Source organism: Myripristis murdjan, chromosome 19 (assembly GCF_902150065.1).
Source record: "Myripristis murdjan chromosome 19, fMyrMur1.1, whole genome shotgun sequence".
Classification (NCBI taxonomy): domain Eukaryota; kingdom Metazoa; phylum Chordata; class Actinopteri; order Holocentriformes; family Holocentridae; genus Myripristis; species Myripristis murdjan.
In genome coordinates, this window is record NC_043998.1 from 9,099,452 (window position 1) to 9,121,688 (window position 22,237).

At 40.8% G+C, this 22,237-nt stretch overlaps 1 protein-coding gene across 4 annotated transcripts in view; it reads left to right on the forward strand.

Moving 5' to 3' along the window:
* The first annotated feature begins 2,906 nt into the window (after positions 1-2,906).
* plce1 (phospholipase C, epsilon 1) overlaps positions 2,907-22,237 on the forward strand; it is a 111,148-nt gene continuing 91,817 nt past the window's right edge. The window contains exons 1-2 of one of the 4 annotated variants that reach the window (XM_030078568.1): positions 2,907-3,022; positions 21,240-21,400. Coding sequence is in view for 1 of the 4 variants with exons in the window: in XM_030078567.1 (XP_029934427.1) it covers positions 20,745-20,793; positions 21,240-21,292 (102 nt within the window). In the remaining 3 variants the exon portion in view is untranslated. Of the gene's footprint in view, positions 3,023-16,343; positions 16,407-20,740; positions 20,794-21,239; positions 21,401-22,237 lie in introns of those variants that run through there. The other 3 variants (XM_030078569.1, XM_030078570.1, XM_030078567.1) reach the window with 3 other exon arrangements.

Below are 22,237 nucleotides of genomic sequence, written 5' to 3' on the forward strand. Positions count from 1 at the left end.
TATTTGTCCTCTCCTTCTTCTTCTTCTTAGACCCTAAATTACATTCATGAACTGATGTGGGCAACCATATCCATTCAATTCAGTGTCAGTTAAAATGTCAGTCATTCAGACAAATCAATAAATTGATTTGAATATATGTTCTTTGGATCATGGAGACTTTTTGTACCTCATTTTATTATGCCCTCATGCTTTAATAATTTTAAAAATAGTGATCTGCAAGACTATACTCCAGAGCGCTTAATCACTTCTTGACATATGTGTTTGTTGGTGAATGAGTGAGCCACCAGTCAAGAAGGCACTTGAAATTCTTGTTAAAAGGTGTGACATGGCAGAGCGAGAAATGAGAGTGGCCAGGTGGGGGAGGGAGAGAAGGTCGGTGGAGAGGTAGTGCAGATGGAAAGGAGACAGACGTGCTGTCAGTCAGACAGGGGAGGAGGGACGGCGGAGAGAGAGAAGGGCTGGGTGGAGGTATGTACAGAAAGACACTGGGGTCAGGGCTAAGGAGAGAAAGATGAGAGCAAGTCAGAGGTAAGGGAGGTTACCGGAGGAAAAATAAGGTGGAAGTATGTGTGGGGCACGTAGAGGTGGAAGTGAGGGGGAGGAGGACTGACAAATGGGGATGAAGGGTGGATAGGATGGAGGAAAATAAAAAAAGGGGCATCTATTTCTCTTCCAAACTTTAATTATGGGAGTGCAACAGCACCACATTGCTGCATTGCATTCTAAAGAGTTTTTCCTTTGGTTTGTTTGTTAGTGTACATCAGAGAGGAAAGTAGGGCATGGGTCAAAGATCTTGAGTCACACTGGAACAAGCTGTTGAGAGCACATGATGATGTTGTGCACTGAGCCAAAGGGACCCCACCAGGGAAACCCCTTTTGATTTTCTCTCTTTTTTTTTTTTGGGTTCCCAGCCCTGGTGCTGGATGGAGTGACGGAGAAGCAGAGGGCTTGCACATTCCTCCTGGATGGCATAAGACTTCCCATCAGTGGGGTGGGAGGGAATCGGAAAATAATCCCTCATTTTCCAAGTTGAAATAAATGCAGTTATAGGCTGTGAAGTGGAAGGGGGTATCCTCTCTCCTTCTCTCTCTCTCCCTCTCCCCAATAAACACACACACTCTTCGCTCCCTCTTCTCTCTCACACATGCACACACCTTTTCCCACTGGTGCACACACACACACACACACACACAAAGGAGGGGGTGTGACCGGGTGTGAGTCTGAACCAAAACTGCAAACTGTACACAAACTCTAACTACTTCAGTATTAAACAGGGAATCAGCGCAACAATGAAACCATTATCGTCTACCATATGTTGGCTGCTCAGGCCACCTCAGCCTCCGCCAACAAACTCAGTGTCAGCATGAATCAATGTGGCATTAATTATTAGGCCACATATTCTTTCCAAATGTTATTTCCCCACCATTATACATTTCAGCTGACAAGATGATAAGCAGTCTCACATTACTGCAGGGCCATAAATATAAAAAGATATAATTTGTTCTCAGCTGCAAGTAAGAATTCCAATGCATTCCATGATATGTAAACCTCTGAAATTATTAAAGGCTAGTCTATGCAAATGAGTAATTTGCAGATGGACGACTGATATTGGTCATAATGTCACTGCTTTAAAACAACTACAAAGCATTTTAGTGGGAACTCAAGCATAAAGACAGGACAGGCTGCCTAATGTGAAGGACTGCATGGCTATAGTGAAAAATGGTGGCCAGACATTCCAATGTAATGACACAACACACCATACACATACTCACACACACACTCTCTCTCTCTCTCACACACACACACACACACACACACAGCTTCCACGCCACTTATCGTAAACCAGACCAGGAGCCATTGTCCTTCTGTCCTAGACTACCAGCAGAGAGAGAGAGAGAGAGAGAGAGAGAGAGAGAGAGAGAGAGAGAGAGAGAGAGAGAGAGAGAGAGAGAGAGAGAGAGAGAGAGAGAGAGAGAGAGAGAGCCTTCATTTGCTTTTGGAAACATTACACTTGTCACCACTAGAAACTCTTGGCTACTATTCAAAGTGCCACATAAATGCAAAAACAAACAAACAAACCACCCCCTCACCCCAAAAAAACACAAAAATGAGTCTTATATCAAACAGCCCACACGCTCATCAAATTCTCATATATATTAAATCAATTCTAATAAATTAAACTATATGTCATTTGTATTAAAAACACATTAAAGCAACTGTAAATTCTGGCATTTTTCCAACTTTCACATCTTTTTCACCTATCAAACCAACATCTTACATAGAAGTGACATGCTGAGGGAGCTAATAATTTGATAGGCTTCTAGTTTTACTGGAAAAAAAAAAATAAGTGCAGCCCTTGTCTCTTCTCACAGACAGAGCAATTGCTTGTCTAGCTACACATACTTCTCTAGCCAGTGCCAGGTAGGAACATGTTGTCTTCTTGTTTTGTTGTATTTTAGCTTTATACATGGTTGATATGTCATGTGTTGTGGATATGCAGAGCTTTCACTCTATATACAGGTGCACTATATACAAATGTAGGACGATGGCTGTGATTGCTGCATCCATCAGAATGGGTCATCAATGGGCAGCATCAATTGTGCTATGAATGATGCACATAAAATGTTATTTTTTCCTGATCTATCATTAGAGGCACTTTCATTTTGAATCATTTGAGATCCAAATTGCTGCATCCCAGATATTACTGATGCAAACTCAATTTTATTGCAAAAACACACCCATTAACAATCTTTCAATCTTTTCCGACCAAAAGCAAGTGAGAGGCAGGTCGTGTTTCAGTGCAGCAACTGGAATGTAGGAGCTTGCGCGGAGCACGTGAACGCGTCAGAAGAGAGGCAGAGCGGTTTCCCGGCGCTACCTTAGCCACTGCATCAACTTTCCCTCCGCTTACTTTCTCCACAACACTCAGCTGTACCGTGTCGCGGCACACTACGCACTGAGTTGGTACACAGACAGACCACGTGGAATACCCCTCTCTAGCTGAAGTTGAAAACGCTGCCCGGTAAGTTTGTGCCACATCACCGCCAAACACGTTTACGCACCTTTTTCACGCGGCTCACACTGCACCGAGCGGTTTTGCCTCACGGCTCGGTGTTGTTTTGTGAAGTTGTTCAGGAGGTCAGGGCTCCCCAAACTGATACCCACTGTCCACCCATCCTTGTTGGTGTCACGAGCAAAACGGGAATGAGTTTAATGTCATTGCATTCACTTGAAGTTAGCACTCGGGGTAATGTGTAAGAATGAGCTCGTAAGTTTCACTCTCTGTGGTGTTAACAAGCCACAGGCACCAGATATCACTTCTGGGCTCTTATTGGGACAAAGTGTTAACAAATGGGGCTTTGTGGTGTAAAGCGGATGTATTTGGGCTTCCTTGAGCGGATCTATTTTGAGGGCATTGTATTTCAGCGTTTATTCTAAAATATATTGAATTTTTGCAAAGATGTCAGCTCTCATTCTCTGTGAATGCTATTTGCCAGCTTGGCAGGCTGAGGTGTGTGTGTGTGTGTGTGTGTGTGTGTGTGTGTGTGTGTGTGTGTGTGTGTGTGTGTGTGTGTGTGTGTGTGTGTGTGTGTGCGCGCGCGCGTGTATGCTGAGGTTGGACGGGTCACATAATTGTTTACATAGCCAGAATCCCTCAGGCATCATCTGTGGGACACTCTGTGACCCTCAGCCCCCTCCATGTGATCCTTCAGTGAAAGTTGTTTTAAAGCATAAAGATGAATTAATTCCAAATGGAAGTCAAAGGAAAACACCACTCCGTTTAATTCAGTCCAGATCATGATCACAGTATTTGCTGAGTATAATAGCTGTAAAGGAATGTGTCCCTGGCAGCTTTGGTGGAGACATGCATGGACAACTTACTAAGTAACACACCCCGCAACTGGCAGTCTGACACACGGATAACAAGGAAGGGACAAGCAAAAACAGCTCATTCAGATATTATGGCATGGGCCTAGCCTGTGGCTGTAGTTGCAGGGAAGGTGTGGTGATGACTATATTTCCAGAAAATCTCCCTTGGTGCTTCTTATGTTCTCTCTTATGGAGCAGCTCCAGGGTTTTTATCTTGATGACATCACAGGTTTGAGTCTTGGCTCCCGGTTCTCTGGCTTTCGAAGAGCATTGTGTTCACATACTGTATATTGATCTGATCCCCCATGACCACTGGGAAAAGATATGTAGAAGTAGATCTTTTTTTCTGCATGCTTAGAAAATTGGTGCTGCACTTTGCCTTTCTTTACAAGAAAAAAAAAAAAAAAAACAGCCACTGCATTGCATGAGAGTTGGTCTTGCACTGGTTTGCTTTGAATTTGGTGTACAACAGTCAGAATGAACGGTTGCAAGTATTAATGTGGGATTATATGCTGAATTTTTAAATTGTTGTTCCTCTTTGAAGTGGAATACCACTCAGTTTAATAATGCACACATGCACTAGGTGTGAACGATTGCAATTACTTTGATATTGTGATTATGATATTTAGCTGGACATTTTTGCACCATGATATTTAGTTTCACTGAAAAAACTATTAAAGTGATGTGTTTTTTTCAGGGATCTGTGCCAAACAAACATGTTTTCTCATATCTGAAGAATACAATTAACAAGCCTGAGCATCTCTGTAGCACCTCAACACTTCATTTATAATGCTATTTTGACATCCATTTTACCTCTATCATTGTAGTTCCTGACATTAGGATATTGCTCTTGGCTATATAGTGATTTTGGTTATATTTTTGTTAATTGTTCATCCCAAATATGCACTTTTCTAGGCCTGGTGCACTCCTACCACTATTTGCTGACAAAAACAATACTCTCTACCAGTGGTGGAGAGCATTGAGCCAAGCCTCACATGATAGGAAGATGCATAACCTGGAACCGCTTCTTTGACAGTGAAGCTGAATTAATGGGGAAAAAATCCTGTAACAGAGGAAAGCCATATGCTGAATTGATGTAATATTACTGGCACTGAACCTGACTAAACTGATTTTCCCTAGTAGCTCTACTTAACTCCTACACACAGTTATTGTGGACTTACATAGTTCAGTCAACATGTGTGAACCTGAACAAATCTTAGGCACAGTTGGAAGCAAACAATCATGTGATAATCAGGATGTAAAAGCCAGGGGTCAGGAACACCTGAGTCTCAGTCAGTGATTTATTTCATTGGGTGTTGGATTAACACCAGACTTGAGCTTTCTCTTGAACCTGTTTGGAGTTTTCTGTGCATTGGGCTATCATCTGAAATAATGTGATTAGAATGCTATCACATAGAGTCATTTTATTCTCTATTAAGTAGTGTATCCTTATCATATTAAATATTGTGCTCTTGAAAAAACCTTTGCTCACACCAGTTTGGAAATTGACTTGGCACTGAACTTGGCTCAGTGCAGGACTGTAGCTAAGTCCTATAATCTTGATGCTCATTAGCACCTACAGAGATGGGTTATATGTGCAGCATTTGTATACCATTGTTGTTTTGATAATTGCCATGAACTGACAGTCAGAGGGTCACAGTCGAGGCTTTGCTTGGCATGCAATGTGTGAAATGGACTGGGATTGACCAGCATTCCCAACTGCGAATACGGTCAAGCCTACTTGAGCCTTCCCTCTCTCTCTGTTGCACGCACACACACATGTTCCCATGCACTCACATGCAGACACACACCAGCACTCTGTTTATTCTAGTCCTCAAGTGCAGTCACCCCTCTTGAGTCTTTATCCTCTCTCTCTTTCTGTCTTTTTCACACACACACCGGCATTCACACTCGCAGTCCATTCTACCCTGCAAGTACACTAACCCCTTCTTGAGTCAGCCCTCTCTGTCTGTTGTTACACAGACGCATACACAAACAGATACACACACTCTCTCTCACACGCACACACTCACACATAGAGCCTCTCTCCCTCTCTCTTTCTCTGCAGTTTCCACTGGCGTCTCTGTTCGCCCTGCCCTCTAATCAAAGCCATATGTTCTCCAGGTCCCTCGCATGAAAAGTCTGTTCTGTTTGCAGCACTTCTCCCGGCGTAACCGGCCTCGCACTTTTGTTACTAATAGTGCTGGTTCGTGTTCAAAATGAAAAGTAGCCTACCTTGTCTTGGATTTTCTCTTTATGTTTCATTGAAGTGCTTGGTGATTTGGACAAAATCAAATATCACGATGTCTTTGACCAGATATCTTGATATTGACATTATAGGGATGAATATTGGTGCAAGAGATTTTGGATAAGCAGTCATTTGGAATATGAATATGATGACCAAGCAGGTAGAGAGAAATGATAAGACTGCATAATAGTCTAATTAGATCAGAAAATTGCACCCCTGCAGTCTTTAAAATCAAGAAACGTCAACATTTATGCTATAACACAATATTACAGTACCCAAATCCTGGATGATAGGTCTCATATCACAATATTGATATATTGCCCAGCTCTAGTTCATTGTCATGGTTTATTTTGCGATGATACTACTTGCTGCATATGTTACTGGTCTGGAAAAGGGGGTACTAGATTTTGCAATGCTGACTACCTTTTTTTTTTTAAAGTTAGCATTCAGAGGTGTTACCATATTTTGCTACAGTATACTGATTGTAAAAAAAATCCAAGGATGCATACTGCAAAAAAACCCCAAGAAATGTGCCATCTGTACAAGAACATATTAACAGGAATAAAACACACTGGATGAAGTGATGGCACAGAGTTTTCTTCTCTTATTTATTATCTAAAACAGTGGTCATGATGGAGCCTCATGGCTTGCTCATATACAGTGTGACTTTACTTGTATTCCCTGTGAGTCATGTAACCATTTCAGTATTCATGGGCTTAAGCGTTTTAACAATGACTGAACTCAGACAGAGCGGTGCATTCAAATCAGAACCTTTTCTGTCTGCCACAGGAAATAATACATCTTTCAAAAAGTGAAAATTTTAAGGACATCCCATTTTTTTAGTGTTGGGCTGTTCTTGGGTTTTCATGACTGCCTTTGAGACTCGTTTCCTGAATTCATTTTTCCCATGGACTAAAGATAATCCATTGCCTAGCTTCGATCGTTCCTGACAAATCACATTAGTAAAGAGTTCTCATTGAGTGTGTCCAAGCTGCCTCCTCATAGGAAACGGCTGCCAGTCAGATGGATGATGAAATTCAAATGGTCACTTGGTAAGCACAGCAAATGAAAAATGAGGACCGGGAGGCTAAAATGGTGCTACTAAAACTTTTTCATCCATGAACTCAAGTCAATTTGGCCTCAACAGGCTAATATAAACATATTCATGCTCCTCTAATGTGGGGACCCACCAGAACCAGGCCGGTGACTCATTGTGGGCCCTGACCCAAATCTTGAGAAACACTCCCTTGAAATCAAGTGAATGCATGTCATAATTTGTCATAATGAGGGGAATGCTATCCCTTTCCTCTATTTATGGATAAAATATAGATTCTGTCTAGCTATTTTTTTTTTTTACAACAGTACTGTGTGAGGCCATCAGATGGAAGGCTGTTTTCCATGTGTTCCTACCCACAATAATTTTGTCATTAATGCAAACATCCAGCCTAAAACGTAGGCCACATATATTGTTCCTGTAATCAAAAACGTTCCCATCAATTCTGTTTCAACTTAATTATATTCTACAGGCGTACGGTTGAGTTTTCGGTAAATTTCGTGTTTCCACCAGCGCTGATCTCTCCCTTTGTCAGTCTTCTTTTCACTGCATGTTGTCTAGCTGTTTCTTTTCAACCCTGAGTAGTTGGAGGAATGTGATTCTATTGTAGTCATGTGACGTGTCTTTTCTTCCGTGACCCCCCTGAGTTAAAGAGGGGGATTCCTTTGCAACTTGGCTTGCTTGTTTTACTGCATGTCTACAGGGAGCCCGTGCAAGATTTTCTGTACATGCATCTTTGCTGCAGTATCCACCAGTGCCTTTGTGAGTTTCTTTCTGCTTTTTCAATTTTCATTATTTACTTTGCATGATGGTTTAACTGGATAACTGTTTTCTAGGTTTCCTAGGTTTTACTGATTGTTGATCAGCAAAACCTGTGATACAGTTGATTGCTGTTAATTTGATCAACCCGTGCATTTTACCAAATCAACAAAACTGTTTGGGAGCTTCATTTTTCAGCCTCATTTTTGTCAGTATTCAAGAGCATCTCCCAATTTGTTGAATTAAAATACACCTTTAGGGATGGTAAACTCAGTTAAAACATGGATATTCAGATTTAGTTCATTCTGAAGTACTATCTCCATCATCCACCAGGATTTTAGAGCTCCTAAATGTCTGTGTAACTGTAATTAAATTGAGTTTTAGTTAAGGCTGGAGTTCATTAGTTCTGCCTGTAGGGTAACCAACCGTCCAGCAAAGTGCAAGTGTCCCACTTGTCAGAACTGACATAGCTATGGGTTTTACTAGTGCTGCCAGCATACAGTATGATAGCATATGTTTTCATAGATAACATTACTGTACAGCTCATTTGCTCAAAACGTACAATTTAGAGGCTTGTAATTGTAGAGCTGATGTGAGAAAGTCCATCAGGTGCAGTCTAATCAGAAGTGGGCAGGAAACTGAGGTTGTGCTCTGATCAGCGATGTACGCTAAAATTGGCACGTCAGCGGTATCAGCTGTTATTGGCTTTAAAATGAAATATTAGTGTCGGCCCGGAATGTAAATTTCTGCTGATGTGACTTGCCGATATGTGAGATAGGTCAAATCTGTCCTGTTGTGGCTATTGTTAAGATTGTCTCATTGCCTGTTTAACTAGGATGAATCTTGCAGGTTGGTTTGAAAGAAAATGTTACGTAAAAATAAATATTGTATGTTTTAAATAACCTAAGTTATAGTTTTCTTATTTTGCCCTGTGAATGTGTATATTTTGAGAGTTGTGTTTTATGTCTGCATCTAGGCTACCAGTGGACCATCATGATAAGAGTAGGCATCATAATATACTTATTCCGCTACAGGAGAGACTTGATGTGCTCTACGATTAGGAAAAATGTGCAAAAAATGTGTGCATATATCAGCTTCGGCATCGGCAATCAGCCTAAAGAGCTGGAAAATATTGATATATCTCATACCAGTAAAAAATCCAATAACGTGCATCCTAAGTTCTGATTGGATCACTCCAAACATTTGTGTTAACGTAGCTTTTAATCCCCAGTAAACCCGCTCATTTGACTCAGGATCTCCCCATCTCCCTCTGTTTCTCTGTGGCGGGGTCTTTGCTGTTCTGTCAGACCAGTTTAAGCAGCGACACTCTATTGTCATCACGTGACATGCCTTTGCTTTCACAACCCTTTGCACAAGAGAAAGGGGGATTCCTTCTCTGTCTGACCTGCTTGTCATTCTGGTGGAGTGCCGGAGAGGAGGCCATACAGGATCTTAGGCTGAAGTATTAAGTGGAGCAGTTGGTGGCTTTAGAGGTTAAGTGGCACACACTGGTGGGAAGAGTAGCTACTAGATATTGCTGCTGAAGAAGAAGTATTGTTGCTTTGCTGGTATTTTACTTAAGTGGAGGTGGAAGAGCCACTGTAAAAAGCTACTTAGGTAAAAGTATAAAGTAGCTCATTCACAAAAAAGTTTCCCAACAAAGTAAAACCAGATTACTCTTCTCATATTTGTTGAAGCACTGTACTTAAAAAGTACACATATACAAAAAGCTGCTTGATTACAGTAAAATAAGTAAATGTTATTAGTACCTTTCACCCTTGGTGGCACACAAGCACATTTTCAAAATGCAGCTCTCATTTACTTCTGCTTAGCTTAAATGTGGTGTTTGAAATGACATTTTACGCTAATTATTGCAGCTGACAACAATAAGATTCATTGGCCAAATAGATGGCCATAAAGTCAGAGGCTTGATCCCTGCAAACAGCCCTGTGCCCTGTGAAACTGTCCTGAATTCACTTAGTATGCACCGTGGCTCTCTGGATGAACCTGCCAGCTAAAATGACCAAGACATAGTTTTGTTTTTTGGTGCCACTTTGATTCAGTGTCTGGCCACTGGTGACAGGTCAGCCAGTTCACAGACGCAACATTATCCACCAAAGTGAGTGTAAATTGTGTTGAAACCCTCACAGTGGTAAAGAAACAAAAACTGCTGTTTCCTAACTCGCGGATCGGGACTTTACTCGGCTCGAGGCTTTACAGAGCTCCATGTGAGGTTGGACCTAATCACATACCAGGCCGTGAGTCATCGTTTGGATGAGTTGTGAAATAATCCCTCATGAATGAACATTAGAAAAGGCTTTTATGTGGGAGGAATGGCCCCTCGCCGAAAGCATAAATAATGATTTAGGACAGGGCTTCACAATCATCTCACACTGCATCCCAAACTCATTAAAACAAATTGTTACTCGTTTTGATTTGGTGTTCATCAGGCATAAATGACCATTAAAATGAAGGACTGTTAGTGAAAGTATTTATCATTTAGGACAGAGATGTCAGAGATCCGGCCCGCAAGCACGTCTCATCTGACCCCCAAGATGTTTTGCAGGGAAAGGGGAAATAAACAAACAAATACATTTTTAAATTGAACTATTTGCACCCAATTACTGTCAGCTATGTGTAATAAGCAAAATAAGAGGTTTCTAGGATAAATTGATAAATTAATGATTTATGATAAATTATGAAAACATAATTAGACCTAACACCACAAACTATCCATCGGCCACAAATAGAATTGGCTGGTTTAGAAAAACCACCAGGCTTGCTGCTGTGTTATGTTAGATTAACGAACATGCTATCTAAAAAGTGAAAGGTTGACATGGAGTGTATAATTTTTCAGGAAAAATGGAAAAAGCAGTTCTTTTCTTCTGGGAGATAAATGGCAGACCTGTTTCCTATGTATTTGTTGCATCTCTCTCTCTTCTACTTCATGTAGCCTAGTTCTACATTATTTTTATGTGTTATTTTCATGAGCCAACATGCAATTTCTCATTGATTGGTATGCTACAAATTGATTGATTTTTAAAACAATAAACCAGAAAGTAGCCTAAAACATCCGTGTGTCGACTTGAGTCATGTCGATGTTACCATAAAAATAAATTGGCCCCAGTGAGGTCTCATTGTCTGACACCCCTGTTTTAGAAAATTCGTATTGCCAGACTTTTTAGTAATTGCTGCTCAGGTAGGATCAATGTTAGATACAAAATCAAAGGCACACTTACTGTAATGTTAATTGCTTATTGATGTCTCATGAGGCTGAATGTGATCATATAGGCAGATGGCAAAATCTAAAGAGCTGCAGTTAACAAACACTCCAAGGAGCAATAAGTGAATAAAGAATGTGATGATGCGAATGGAGAAAATATGTGAACATTTGTCAATTGTTATTAGATTTTTATGTAATACTTTTTTTGGAGGACATTATTATCTTGATATGTGAGCAACATTGTGGCACAAAGCTGAGCTGACTTTATGGTGCCCCAGTGTGCCGCACGACTTGGGAAGCTGTGATCGAATGATTAATTCCCCACCATATTCTCGATATCTTACCTTATAATCATTATCCAATAAGTTCACCATAATTATATTTTATAGTCAGTGGCCCTGGTTTTCTCCCTCTCTGTGCTTGGTCAGCAAATTGTTTAGTTGTATGCAGCAGAGCAGCAGTCCCTGAGACCTTTAGATTCTCCAGTAAGTAAGTGTGAGTGATACATTGATACTAATAGCAGTATTGGGTATGAGATCAGTGCCAGGACAAACTTGTACAAACCTTAAAACCCTAAACACACCGAACAAAACACACTAAGTCTGCAATAAATACATTAAGACAGATTTCAAGTTTAAAGGTCACAATGCCCCAGGTACTGCCAAGGGATTTTGCACATGTGCCCAAACACCTACACAACAACAACACACACACAGAGGGAGCTTAATTTACTTCCATTTACTGTAATTAATGGGCGCTTAAGCCAGACAGGACAGACACACACGTGGACACACCCACACAAGTGAAATTTTTATACCTCTGTCAGACTGGACAACAGATGGTGAAATACTTTGATTTTTATGAGTGCAGATAGAAGAGCTGACCCTTGTGTGTGAGTGCACCCAGTAAATTGACCCTGCTGAAGGTCAAAGTCATGGGTTAAACACTACACATGTCATGATGTAAAAGTTTAGGGCTCATCTCATGTCCCTTCATGTCTGGAGGGTCATGTTGTCTGCTGCCTTGAACACAGGTCATAAACACAGTTGCCTGTGGTGACATTATCAGCTGACAGCCAATAAGGTGTTCCTGTGTATGAGGCTAATTGCCTCCTGCATGGGAAGGAGAGGGGTCATCATGCTGTAATATGCCTGCTGGTGTGTGTAATCAGTGTTAGTTTCTCACAGCGTAACTAGAATGATTAGCTGATTAATTGACCAGTCGCTCGACAAACAGTTGCAAACAGTCACTGATTTGTTTGAGCTCCTTATCAGGAAAGAATCCTGAGCATTTACTGATTACACCTTCATGAAGATCAATATTATGATAAGATTTGCTGACTTTTCTGGGTGAGTATCAATGTAAAATACTTTTTGGTTTTTGTTAGCTTCTGGTCACTAAGGAAGCAATTTGAAGACATCACTTTGGGATCTGCAAACTTCCCATTTTGTCATGGCTTTGACACTGTAGACTGACCGATTAACCAATTAATGATAGGAAAAAAAACCCTCAATAGATTAATCGACAACTAAAAATCATTATAAAAATCATCATAGATACACACTTCACAAGAGACTCCTATTGTTGCAAGAATTTAATTTTCCTAAGAAATATTATAGATTTGTGGTATTTTCTAGAGGCATAGGAAGAAACTGCTCAACACTGGCAGACTTGATCTTCTATGTATATTGGAGAACTGGTGGCCAGCCTCACGTCATTAGTGTTTTAGTGATGCAGTTAAAGGTCTCAGAGTGTCCCTATGCATCTCCAAATATGTATAGTCTAATTTTCAAAGCTCTAGCCTTTGTGGGAAGAAATCATGACCTGAGGTTCATCATGCAGTATCTCTAAAATACAGAGAATCCAAACTGTTTAAACCAAGGACTTAGCCTAAGTCACATACTTCACTTTAAAAAAGAAATATAATAACAAAATAATTAATTAATAAGAAGAATATAAAAAAAAATTAATAAAAGTTTGTGCTATTAATTATTTTGAAAGATTTAGTGTCACTGTTTTTAAATGGTGGATTTATTCATTTTTCAGCAAAATTCCTCATTTGTTGTCCTGCAGAGACATTATTTTGTAGGGCAAGCATAAAAAAAAAAATGCATGATGCACATTTCATGGCAAATTGAAGCAGAAAACAGAGGAGGTCTGGGTGGCATTTTAGGTTTTGTGCAGGAATGGGTCATGTAGGAACCTTAAGGAAAAAACATAATACTATTGGGACTTGCGGCAGTGTAAATAAGCACGTCGTTTGAGAGAGAGGAAGAAAAGGGAGTAGTCACAGCAGAATATTTTTAACCTGTAGCTATCCAGGGAGATTTTGCTGAGCATGCATGCACTTATATGCATACACACACACACACACACACACACACACACACACACACACACACACACACACACACACACAGTCGTCTGCTACTGTCTGCTGGCCATTTAGCAGGTCCCCTGGGGCAAAATGGATTAAAATATCTTGGTCAAGGAAACCGCTTATACAGTTTTTCTAGGGAGGCGAGTGTGTTACTTGTTTATTTTCTCATCAGGTTTTCCTTGCTGCACTGAGGAAAGAGATTAGGAATTGGATTCATCCACAGCTGTTTGCTTCTACTGAGCTAAGGACATAAGACCAGTAGGCCCAGATGGTCAAAATAACGTCTTTAGACTTAGGCGATAAGAGAATATTGTGTGTGTGTGTGTGTGTGTGTGTGTGTGTGTGTGTGTGTGTGTGTGTGTGTGTGTGTGTGTGTGTGTGTGTGTGTGTGTGTGTGTGTGTGTGTGTGTGTGTGTGTGTGTGTGTGTGTGTGTGTGTGTGTGTGTGTGTGTGTGTGTGTGCTTGTGTGCGTATGTGCATGTGTGTTAGCCAGACAGATATATGTGACACAGGCCAGATATACTACTGTAGTGATCCACATTAAGAACTTTAACCTATAATGTAAAGTTATAATGTTTTGGCAACTTTTGCATTAGCAATTTCACAGATAGAGGTCAATAAATTGAGTCACATAAAGTAATCTTTTTGGCCATCACTCTTTTTTTGTTACATCTTCTGACTGGGGAATATCCTCATGACGTATGAGTCACGTAATTGTGTTGGATTTATTTTCTTTGGCTCAGACAGTTTGGACTTGCCACTAGTGTCTGCAGATAATGGTGATGTCGATAATGGATAGCAGCAGCAAAGGGTGGGGGGGGGGGCAAGACTTCAGAGCCTCCCCTCCCTCCTGGCTGAAGCTGCGATGTGGGTGGAAGCGTCTCACTTGCCATCCGTGGTTGTGAAGTTGGCCAAACTTCCAAGAGCCTTCCCTTCAACAGTCTGAAAATGGATCACCAAGGCTGTTAAAATGCAATAGGCTGAGGTCTTGTTTTCCAACTGCACGAATCGGTTGGATGCAAAAGCCAAGGTGTTTCTGGATGAAATCGATAACTGCCTGCTCCTCGGCTTTGAGCGGTGGAGATGATGACAGCTCGACTTTGATCTTGCGCTATAAATCAGTAAAAAAGCCTCAAGATATCAGACAAGACTGCCTTGTCTGTCTCAACCTGCTCAATAAAAGATGCAGCTGGACTGCTCAGTATTTGTTTGACACGCCCACTCTGATACCAAGGGAAAGAGTGTACAGTTGTAGGGAGGCATATTTGATTTAAAGGAAGATTCAACCGTAAAACATATTAAAATCGTTCTCTGTCGTTCTCTGTTCTCTGTCGATCACAGTTGTGGTGCTGTTTTGTTGTCTAGTTTAATTTCCTTATACTGGAAGTTCTTGTTTGTGTACCAGAATTATAGTGACATAATTATGTAGATGCACAATCTAAGAGTCTACAGGGGGAATTCACAGCTTAAATCCACAAACAGCACATGGTTTTGTTGCTGCTGTTGTGGCATTGTTGTGTGGTCGCTCAGACCTCTCAGACAAAACTGGCCACTGGCCACTTGGGAAATGGTGTTTTCTGGTTTCTCATGAGGTTTCTCAAAATTATGTTTTCTTGCATCCTTATTCAGTGGTTAGATGAGGTTTTCTGACTGTGAAAAATCTGTGCTGTTTATTTTATTATGCTTTGGTAAATGCAGATAGGAATATTTGCAAATACTGCTAGACTCTGCTATGATTTAAATAGAGGTGCACATGCACTCAGGAAGGTCCAAGAGGTTTTTTTCCTCCATGCTACCTCCTTTTAAAGTAAATCACTTTTCTTTTGTTTCCACGACCGGTGGGGCTACACTGTTAGTTGAAGACATACCTTCGCGCAGGTAGCCCTGTTGTAATGGAAACGCAAATCCCAGCCACGCTTGGCTCACGTGCCAAGTCAAACCGAGTAGAGCCAGGCTTGCACATGTGTATGGAAAAAGGCTGTGGGAGGCGATACAGGCCACTTTCCACCAGGACGACACGGCGTCTCGACAGCTTTTTCCCTCAAGCCCTTGCTACTGTAGACATTATCTGTGTGTGTTATGTTAATGTGGGTATGTTGTGTAGTCTATGTCACTTTTATGTAAGCTGCTGTAATGTTGTGGCTGGTAAAATAATTTGATCTAAATTTCACATGGAATCTGTCTTGAGTTTGCTTGCTATTTGATGGAGGAGAAAAAAAGCAGTCATTTTGCCCAGCGTATCTCAGTAAGATAGAACAAAATCAACAAGGATCACATATAGTAGTCTGTATGGAAAACTAGTGCCATGAGCATTTATATTGCCTCCGAAAACCATTGCAAAATCATTTAAATGACCTATTGATTTGAAATATCTCTATAAAGTCAGTAAGTCAATAAAATCACTTAGTAACACCTTCGCTGCTGCATTTTTCTGTACCCTGTTGCTTGCAGTGTTGCTATTAGGACAGAAACCATTCAGTTATGGTTCATGACTTGTAGCCTAATCCCCAAGTGTGCAAACCCCATATTTTGTGCTGTAACTGGCAGTCACGTGACTCAGACTGTTAAGGTGAAAGATTTATTGCAGTGAACTCAGGTCAAACTGTGCAGCAACAAACAATCTGATTGGCTGCTACACTAGCAGACTGAGTGCCCATCCCACATGTCATTCTCCCTCTCTCTCTCTCTCTCTCTCTCTCTCTCGCTCTCTCTCTCTCTGTCTGTCTCTCTCTCTTGCTCTCTCTCTCTCTCTGTCTGTCTCTCAGTAATAAGCTCAGCACCGACAATGAGACGAGTCAGAACGCAATCCTGAGTTACTGGAGCACTGGATTTACAAACTTTACCTTTAACAAAGAGTGCACCTACAGTCAGGGTAAGCATTGCCATGAATTGTATCCTAGTAACTGTTTTTTGGTTTTATAGGACAAGATGCAAGCCTTAAATCCTGCCATGTGCTTGATAATATTGTCTGATAATACAGCAGGTCAAGTAGAAACGATTGAGGGTTTTCTTGGTCAGTGCACTTGTCACTCTACATGACCTGGTTTCCTGTGTGTGTGTGTTTGTGTGAGGGGGTGTTCATGGGTGTGTATGCAAATACATTTGTTTTGCCTAAGGCTGAGATTTAGCCTGGAAGAGACGTTTGATACTGCGGCCAGGGTCACAGTTCAGCTGATAAGAGCAACTTTGACTTGTGTGTGTATTTGGTTGTGGAGTGTGACGTTGCTTTTTTCTGGTGTATGTGTGTATGCTGACAGTATGTTTTCATTACCAACCTTTTTTTCATCTTTTAAATCAACACTCACCTAGTTAAGAGTGTAGACAAGGCATTTAATTCTGTATTTTCTTAAAAGAGGGAAATACACAAATAGAAAGAAAACAGACAAACGAAGACAAACTTGCAGTTCATGCCCACACACTTCCACTTTAAGCACTTTAAACACTGGAAATGCTATCCTGTGGCTAATTCCACACCATCTTAAAAATATATATATGTATATATTCATTATAAGTGTAGCTACCGTCATGCTTTCAGGCACAGTGTTTGAGGATTTGAAGCCACAACTTTTTGCCTTGAGTTGTCCTGTCCTTAATTGGTCACCTTTCCACCCCAACATGTATCCTGATGAGCTGCCGACAGTGACAGAGCCACCTGAGGCTGTAATTGGCAAGCCATCACTGAAAACATGCCATCAGCAGCAAGAACGAGCAACGCAGATGTTCACCTGTACTTTGACTGAGTGTTTCTGCTTCACCTTCAGCTTTGTTGTACTTTCGTTTCACACTGCTTTTCCCCATTATTGTTGTTGTGGTGATCCCTGCGCTGTGGCTGCCACAACACCCTTAATTTTCATTTGACACACAGCCATGCAAAAAAGGTACACACCCCTAAATGTACCCAAGCGACATTGAAAATTTCAAGCAATTTAGGCATGTTCAAACAAGATCACTGACAGAACCCGATCAGGCATGCTGTTTATTTATTATTACTTTAATATTAAGAAAAAAAGTATATCTCTAGCTTTTAGAGTGAGAGGTGTAATGAAGTGGACGTTTTGGAGCTAGGAGGAGTGACAACAGTAACACAAGCAATGAAGGAGACACTCTGTCATCTCGTACCTTACCTGCAAGCCATGAGAGATCCACTCTGCCACGGTTTTATTCACCTGGTTGGACCTGTTGGTTAACAAATTATGATTCATGCGGGTGATATTCTTCTTCTGTTGTTGCCTTCTGTTATGAGCTCGGCTTTAGTCACACTATAGTGCAAGACCTATTTCTCCAAAATGCAACCTTGGATGACTGCTGAAAACCTATAAATGAAAAGTTAATATAAAAAATAATTTACCTTTGAATACTTTTAGCTGTAATGGACCTGTTCTCCCCAAAGATTCAAGATTTTAAAAAAAAAAAAAAAAAAAAAAAAATGTGACCATATTCTGTCATTGGTGTCATGAGGGGACCTTAGTCACTTTGGTGTGACATTACTAATGCATGTATTTCAGTTTACAGTCTGTGTTTGTGTTGTGCAACTGACCCACTGAAGTCCACTGTTTACCTTGGAACCAGTAGTTCAACCCTAATTCTGCTTGAGATAGCATACTGTGTGTTTAGTGTCCCATTTTAGGTGAGGGGTCAACTTTGGGGGATATCATTTTTTCTTTTTTTTGTCATTTTTTGTGGTAGCTTATTTTGTCACATTGTATGGTATTTCATTTTCATACAGACAGAGTAAACTGCAACTTAAAGGAAAGGATAGAATGGATATTGCTGAAACCCAGGGGTTGTTAAAGGTAAATGCTATGCAAATCCTCGTGATCACTAAAGCCGCTCTGATCTGACTGCGCAGAACTGTTTCATGAAAGGCCACACAAGGACATTGATAATATCCAGGGTCCGCTTTCATACTAAAGAAAAAAATAATAATTGCTAAATTGTTAAAAGTTGTGGGAAGGCATACTTCGGTCTGAGTATTGGCAAACTCTTTTATTGTGTAGCCACCCGAAGCAATCTAAACGATTTTACACATGACACAAAACCTCATTGTCATTAATACAAGTGCCACAGCACCGGACATGACAGATAAAGCTATGTCATCTCTGAACGCCCCATCATCAAAGTCTTTGAGCTATCAAATCTCTGCCATCAAACGGCTACAGCTAGATTGCAAAATAGAGGAAGCTGTATGAAGATTCGATGTCAGTGGCAGCTTACTGAATGGAGCGCTTGTCTTTTTCAGCCCCTCGGTCAAAAATCTGCGAGTGTGAATGTAGCACAGAGCCTTGAAAAAAGGCTTCACCCAGGTTACCCCTCTTGTGCTCTCTCTTTCTCTTTATCGCACACACACACATGCACTCTCTCTCTCTCACACACACACACACTCTAATCTTCTCAGCCTGGCCCTCCCTCTTCGGGTCGGTCCCACATTCCAACTGTGGCCCACGCATTTGGGCAGGAGATTTAGGGCTGCGGTCTCTCTAATGGTGAGGTTTTGGACCCTAGCTTTCTGGATTTATACATCACTGACCACCACAACGTTACCAGAACCACACAATTAGTATGTGTGTATGTAGTGGCTGAGTGTGTCTGTTATGGATGACTCTCATGCTAGCCCGGAGTATAACGTAATCTGGGAGCAAGTCAGCTTTGATTCATTTGCCGGAGAGTGTGCTCAGTGGATATGGACTAAATGAGTGAAATCAATCAGCTTCTTCTGTGATAATTGATAAGGGACGTCATTCCCAAAAAAAGTTTTATGACCCTGGGATGAAGACCAGCCATTAATAATGAACTGTAAAGTGCCAAAACACATCATTGGGAAAATCAGACACTTTTTCCTCTTAATCCCGCTTCTGACATTCTAACTAGTTAGGATAATTGGGCTTTTTTATATAGCATAAATTTGAATAGTGTCAACTTAGAATAAAAGGGGCAATAGTGCTGTATTGTTGGAATATTACAAGGATGTTGGTATACCCTCGAGCAATCATGCAACGTTTTTAAAGTGCAGTGGGTGTCATTATCAATCATTATTTCTCCTCTTATTAATTTCAGTTCATTGAGATACGAGCTAACTGAAAGATTAAAGGCCAAGTTCTGCTCTAAGGAACTATGCTTTGGACCAGGGCTACCTGCTGTTGAAGGGGATGGTTCAAATTAAGTGATACAATAAGGTATAACCTATTGTAGTGGGAGCTAATTGTCCAAACAACATGAGCAGCCGAAAGAATCATAAACTGTTCTCAACAAAACACAACAACAATAATGTGTTCTAATATTTATTACCTACATTAAACTGTATCTGAATCTTGTCTTGGAACAATTTTGCTATTATGAGTACTAGCCACTAATATTGTGCAGCTGTGGCTGGTCGTCCATGTGAGCAGGTAGCAGGTGGCTATTTTAATCCAAAACTACAGTAATTTATTCCAATACTTATCTCTCCCATTAGACTGATGCCATATTTTGGAACTACTTTATTTACTGAATAATACTGTATTACTACACCAGTTTTCCCTCTTGCAGCTTCCTTTGCTAGCAGAATGATGAGTGGAGTGATGGGTGGAGTGATACTGTATGTAAACAGGCTCCTGTGTGTAGTAAAACAGTGACATGCCTCAATTAGCAAAATAGTTCCAAACTGTCGCTTCCGTCTGATTTGAGCAATAAGTATTACAGTACATTATTGTTGTTACATTTTTGTAACAACAATGGGGATGTGGCTGCGTTTATTAATTTCTGAAAGTCCACTTTGGACAAATACGCACATATACTGTGTAATATAACAACGTTTATGTCTTCAGGCCCTTTTCCATAACTTTGTCTTTGTTTCCCTGCTTTCCTACAGTTATTCTTTCCTCCCCTGAGCTCTGGGTCTCCCCTTGGGGTAAATAAAGTATAAGACCCAAGCAAACACACACACACACATGCACACACTTTCTCACATCTCAGATACTCTTTCTCTCTCAAGACACAACTGAAACTGAAGAATTCAACAAAGCGTTCTGATACTTCAGCGTTGCAGTAGTCTAAACAAGCCCAGCTATCTAAGTATGCCAGGTACATTACATGAATTCCCAGTTCTGTTGCTGTGTATGCACAATGAACTGTTTATTTTGCATTTCTGCTTTGTTAGGTAGCATACAGTGGATCATATTAAGAAATGTGGAAGAACAGGGATGGCATATTCAACCAGATATGGAGCCCGGACATGGTATATGCCTTAGCAGGGCAAGCAACTATGATACCCCAGGAAGCTGGTACTTTTGACGGTTGTGAAATGTTATTGGTGCTGACAAACATGCCCTGCCTTCTATCTGTCAGTGCTTGAAATTCAGTCGTTGTTTCGCCAACAATGGCTGGCACCCTGTGTGGTGATGTAGTTGAATAGTTGATGATAAGAAAGCTGAAGTGATGAAAGCAGAGACCGGAGAAGGAAATAAAAGAAAACTAGCTTTTTTTAAGCTTCTCAAGTGTTAGTTTCTTCTTTCGTTTGCTGCTTCTGTCGTGTGTCTTTTCAGGTTTCTGTTTATATGCATTATTCCCCTTGCTGAAATTATTCTTACCCTTTTCTCCAGCTTTCATTTGAATATTCTTTGATGTTAACTTGACCTGTGCTGGAAAAGCCTCACAATACACTGGGAATTCATCATGAGAAAGAAAAAAAGTATTTACTAGTCTCTCTCTCTCTCTTTCTCTCTCTCAGGACCCGAAGCAGACAAATATGCCACAGATACGTGTCCGGACCAATCAGAAGTGGTACGCTTGCACACACACGGCCTTGTAAGCTGCGATCGTGAACTGTCGTATCAAGGAAATTCCTCCAGTCCTCCAGGGTTAACTCCGCAGTCTCTTCTCTATCTGGTGGTTTGTACAGCTGCATAAGCTCCTGTTTCCACAATACACATACACACACACACACACACACACACACACACACACACACACACACACAGAGTGCACATTCTGGATGGCTGGACGCGCTCTCTCAGTCATTGAAAAAGTCACTGGGAACTGAAGTTATTTTTTGCCACAGGACAGACCTATGCTCATTGTGCATGAAAATTCAAAAGGAAATGTGGGATTTGCTTGTAGAGCATGACCTGATGTGGATGCTTTTGATTTTTAAAGTCAACATTTTGGTCTGACTATATTGGCTTATAGGTTTGATGTTGATTATTGGTCATTAAAGCTGCATTAGACAAAATTTTCATGCAGAAACACACCTATCATATGATTCGCAAGTGGTGAATTGAAACTCGCGCCAGAGATAGATGGACAACATTGAGATTTTGTCCCTCTTGTGTTGTTGGTATCCGTTAGCATAAAGTAATCACAGACCAGCCGGGTTGGTAAACAAATCAGTGTTTTGTGGGTTGTCACTTATGTGTCCACAAATTTCAGGTATCTCTTGCTGCCTATGTAGAAAGTTGACTTGTGCAGCTTTAATTTCCATAAAAAAATTAAAAAAAATCCTTAGGGATGTTAAGGTTTATTTCACTAAATTGGAGTCTGATTAAAGTCTCATTTCACCTTTTAATCTCAGTTGTAATTGCAATCAAGCTGAGTAATATCTAGATGCAAATGGGATGTGAGGTGCATGTTAATGTCTGGGGAGCTATGATTGTTACTTTCCACCGAATAGTCTCTGCCATTTTCTGTCTCATGCTATCTAAATGGGGTCCCTTCTCCACAAGTGTGTGC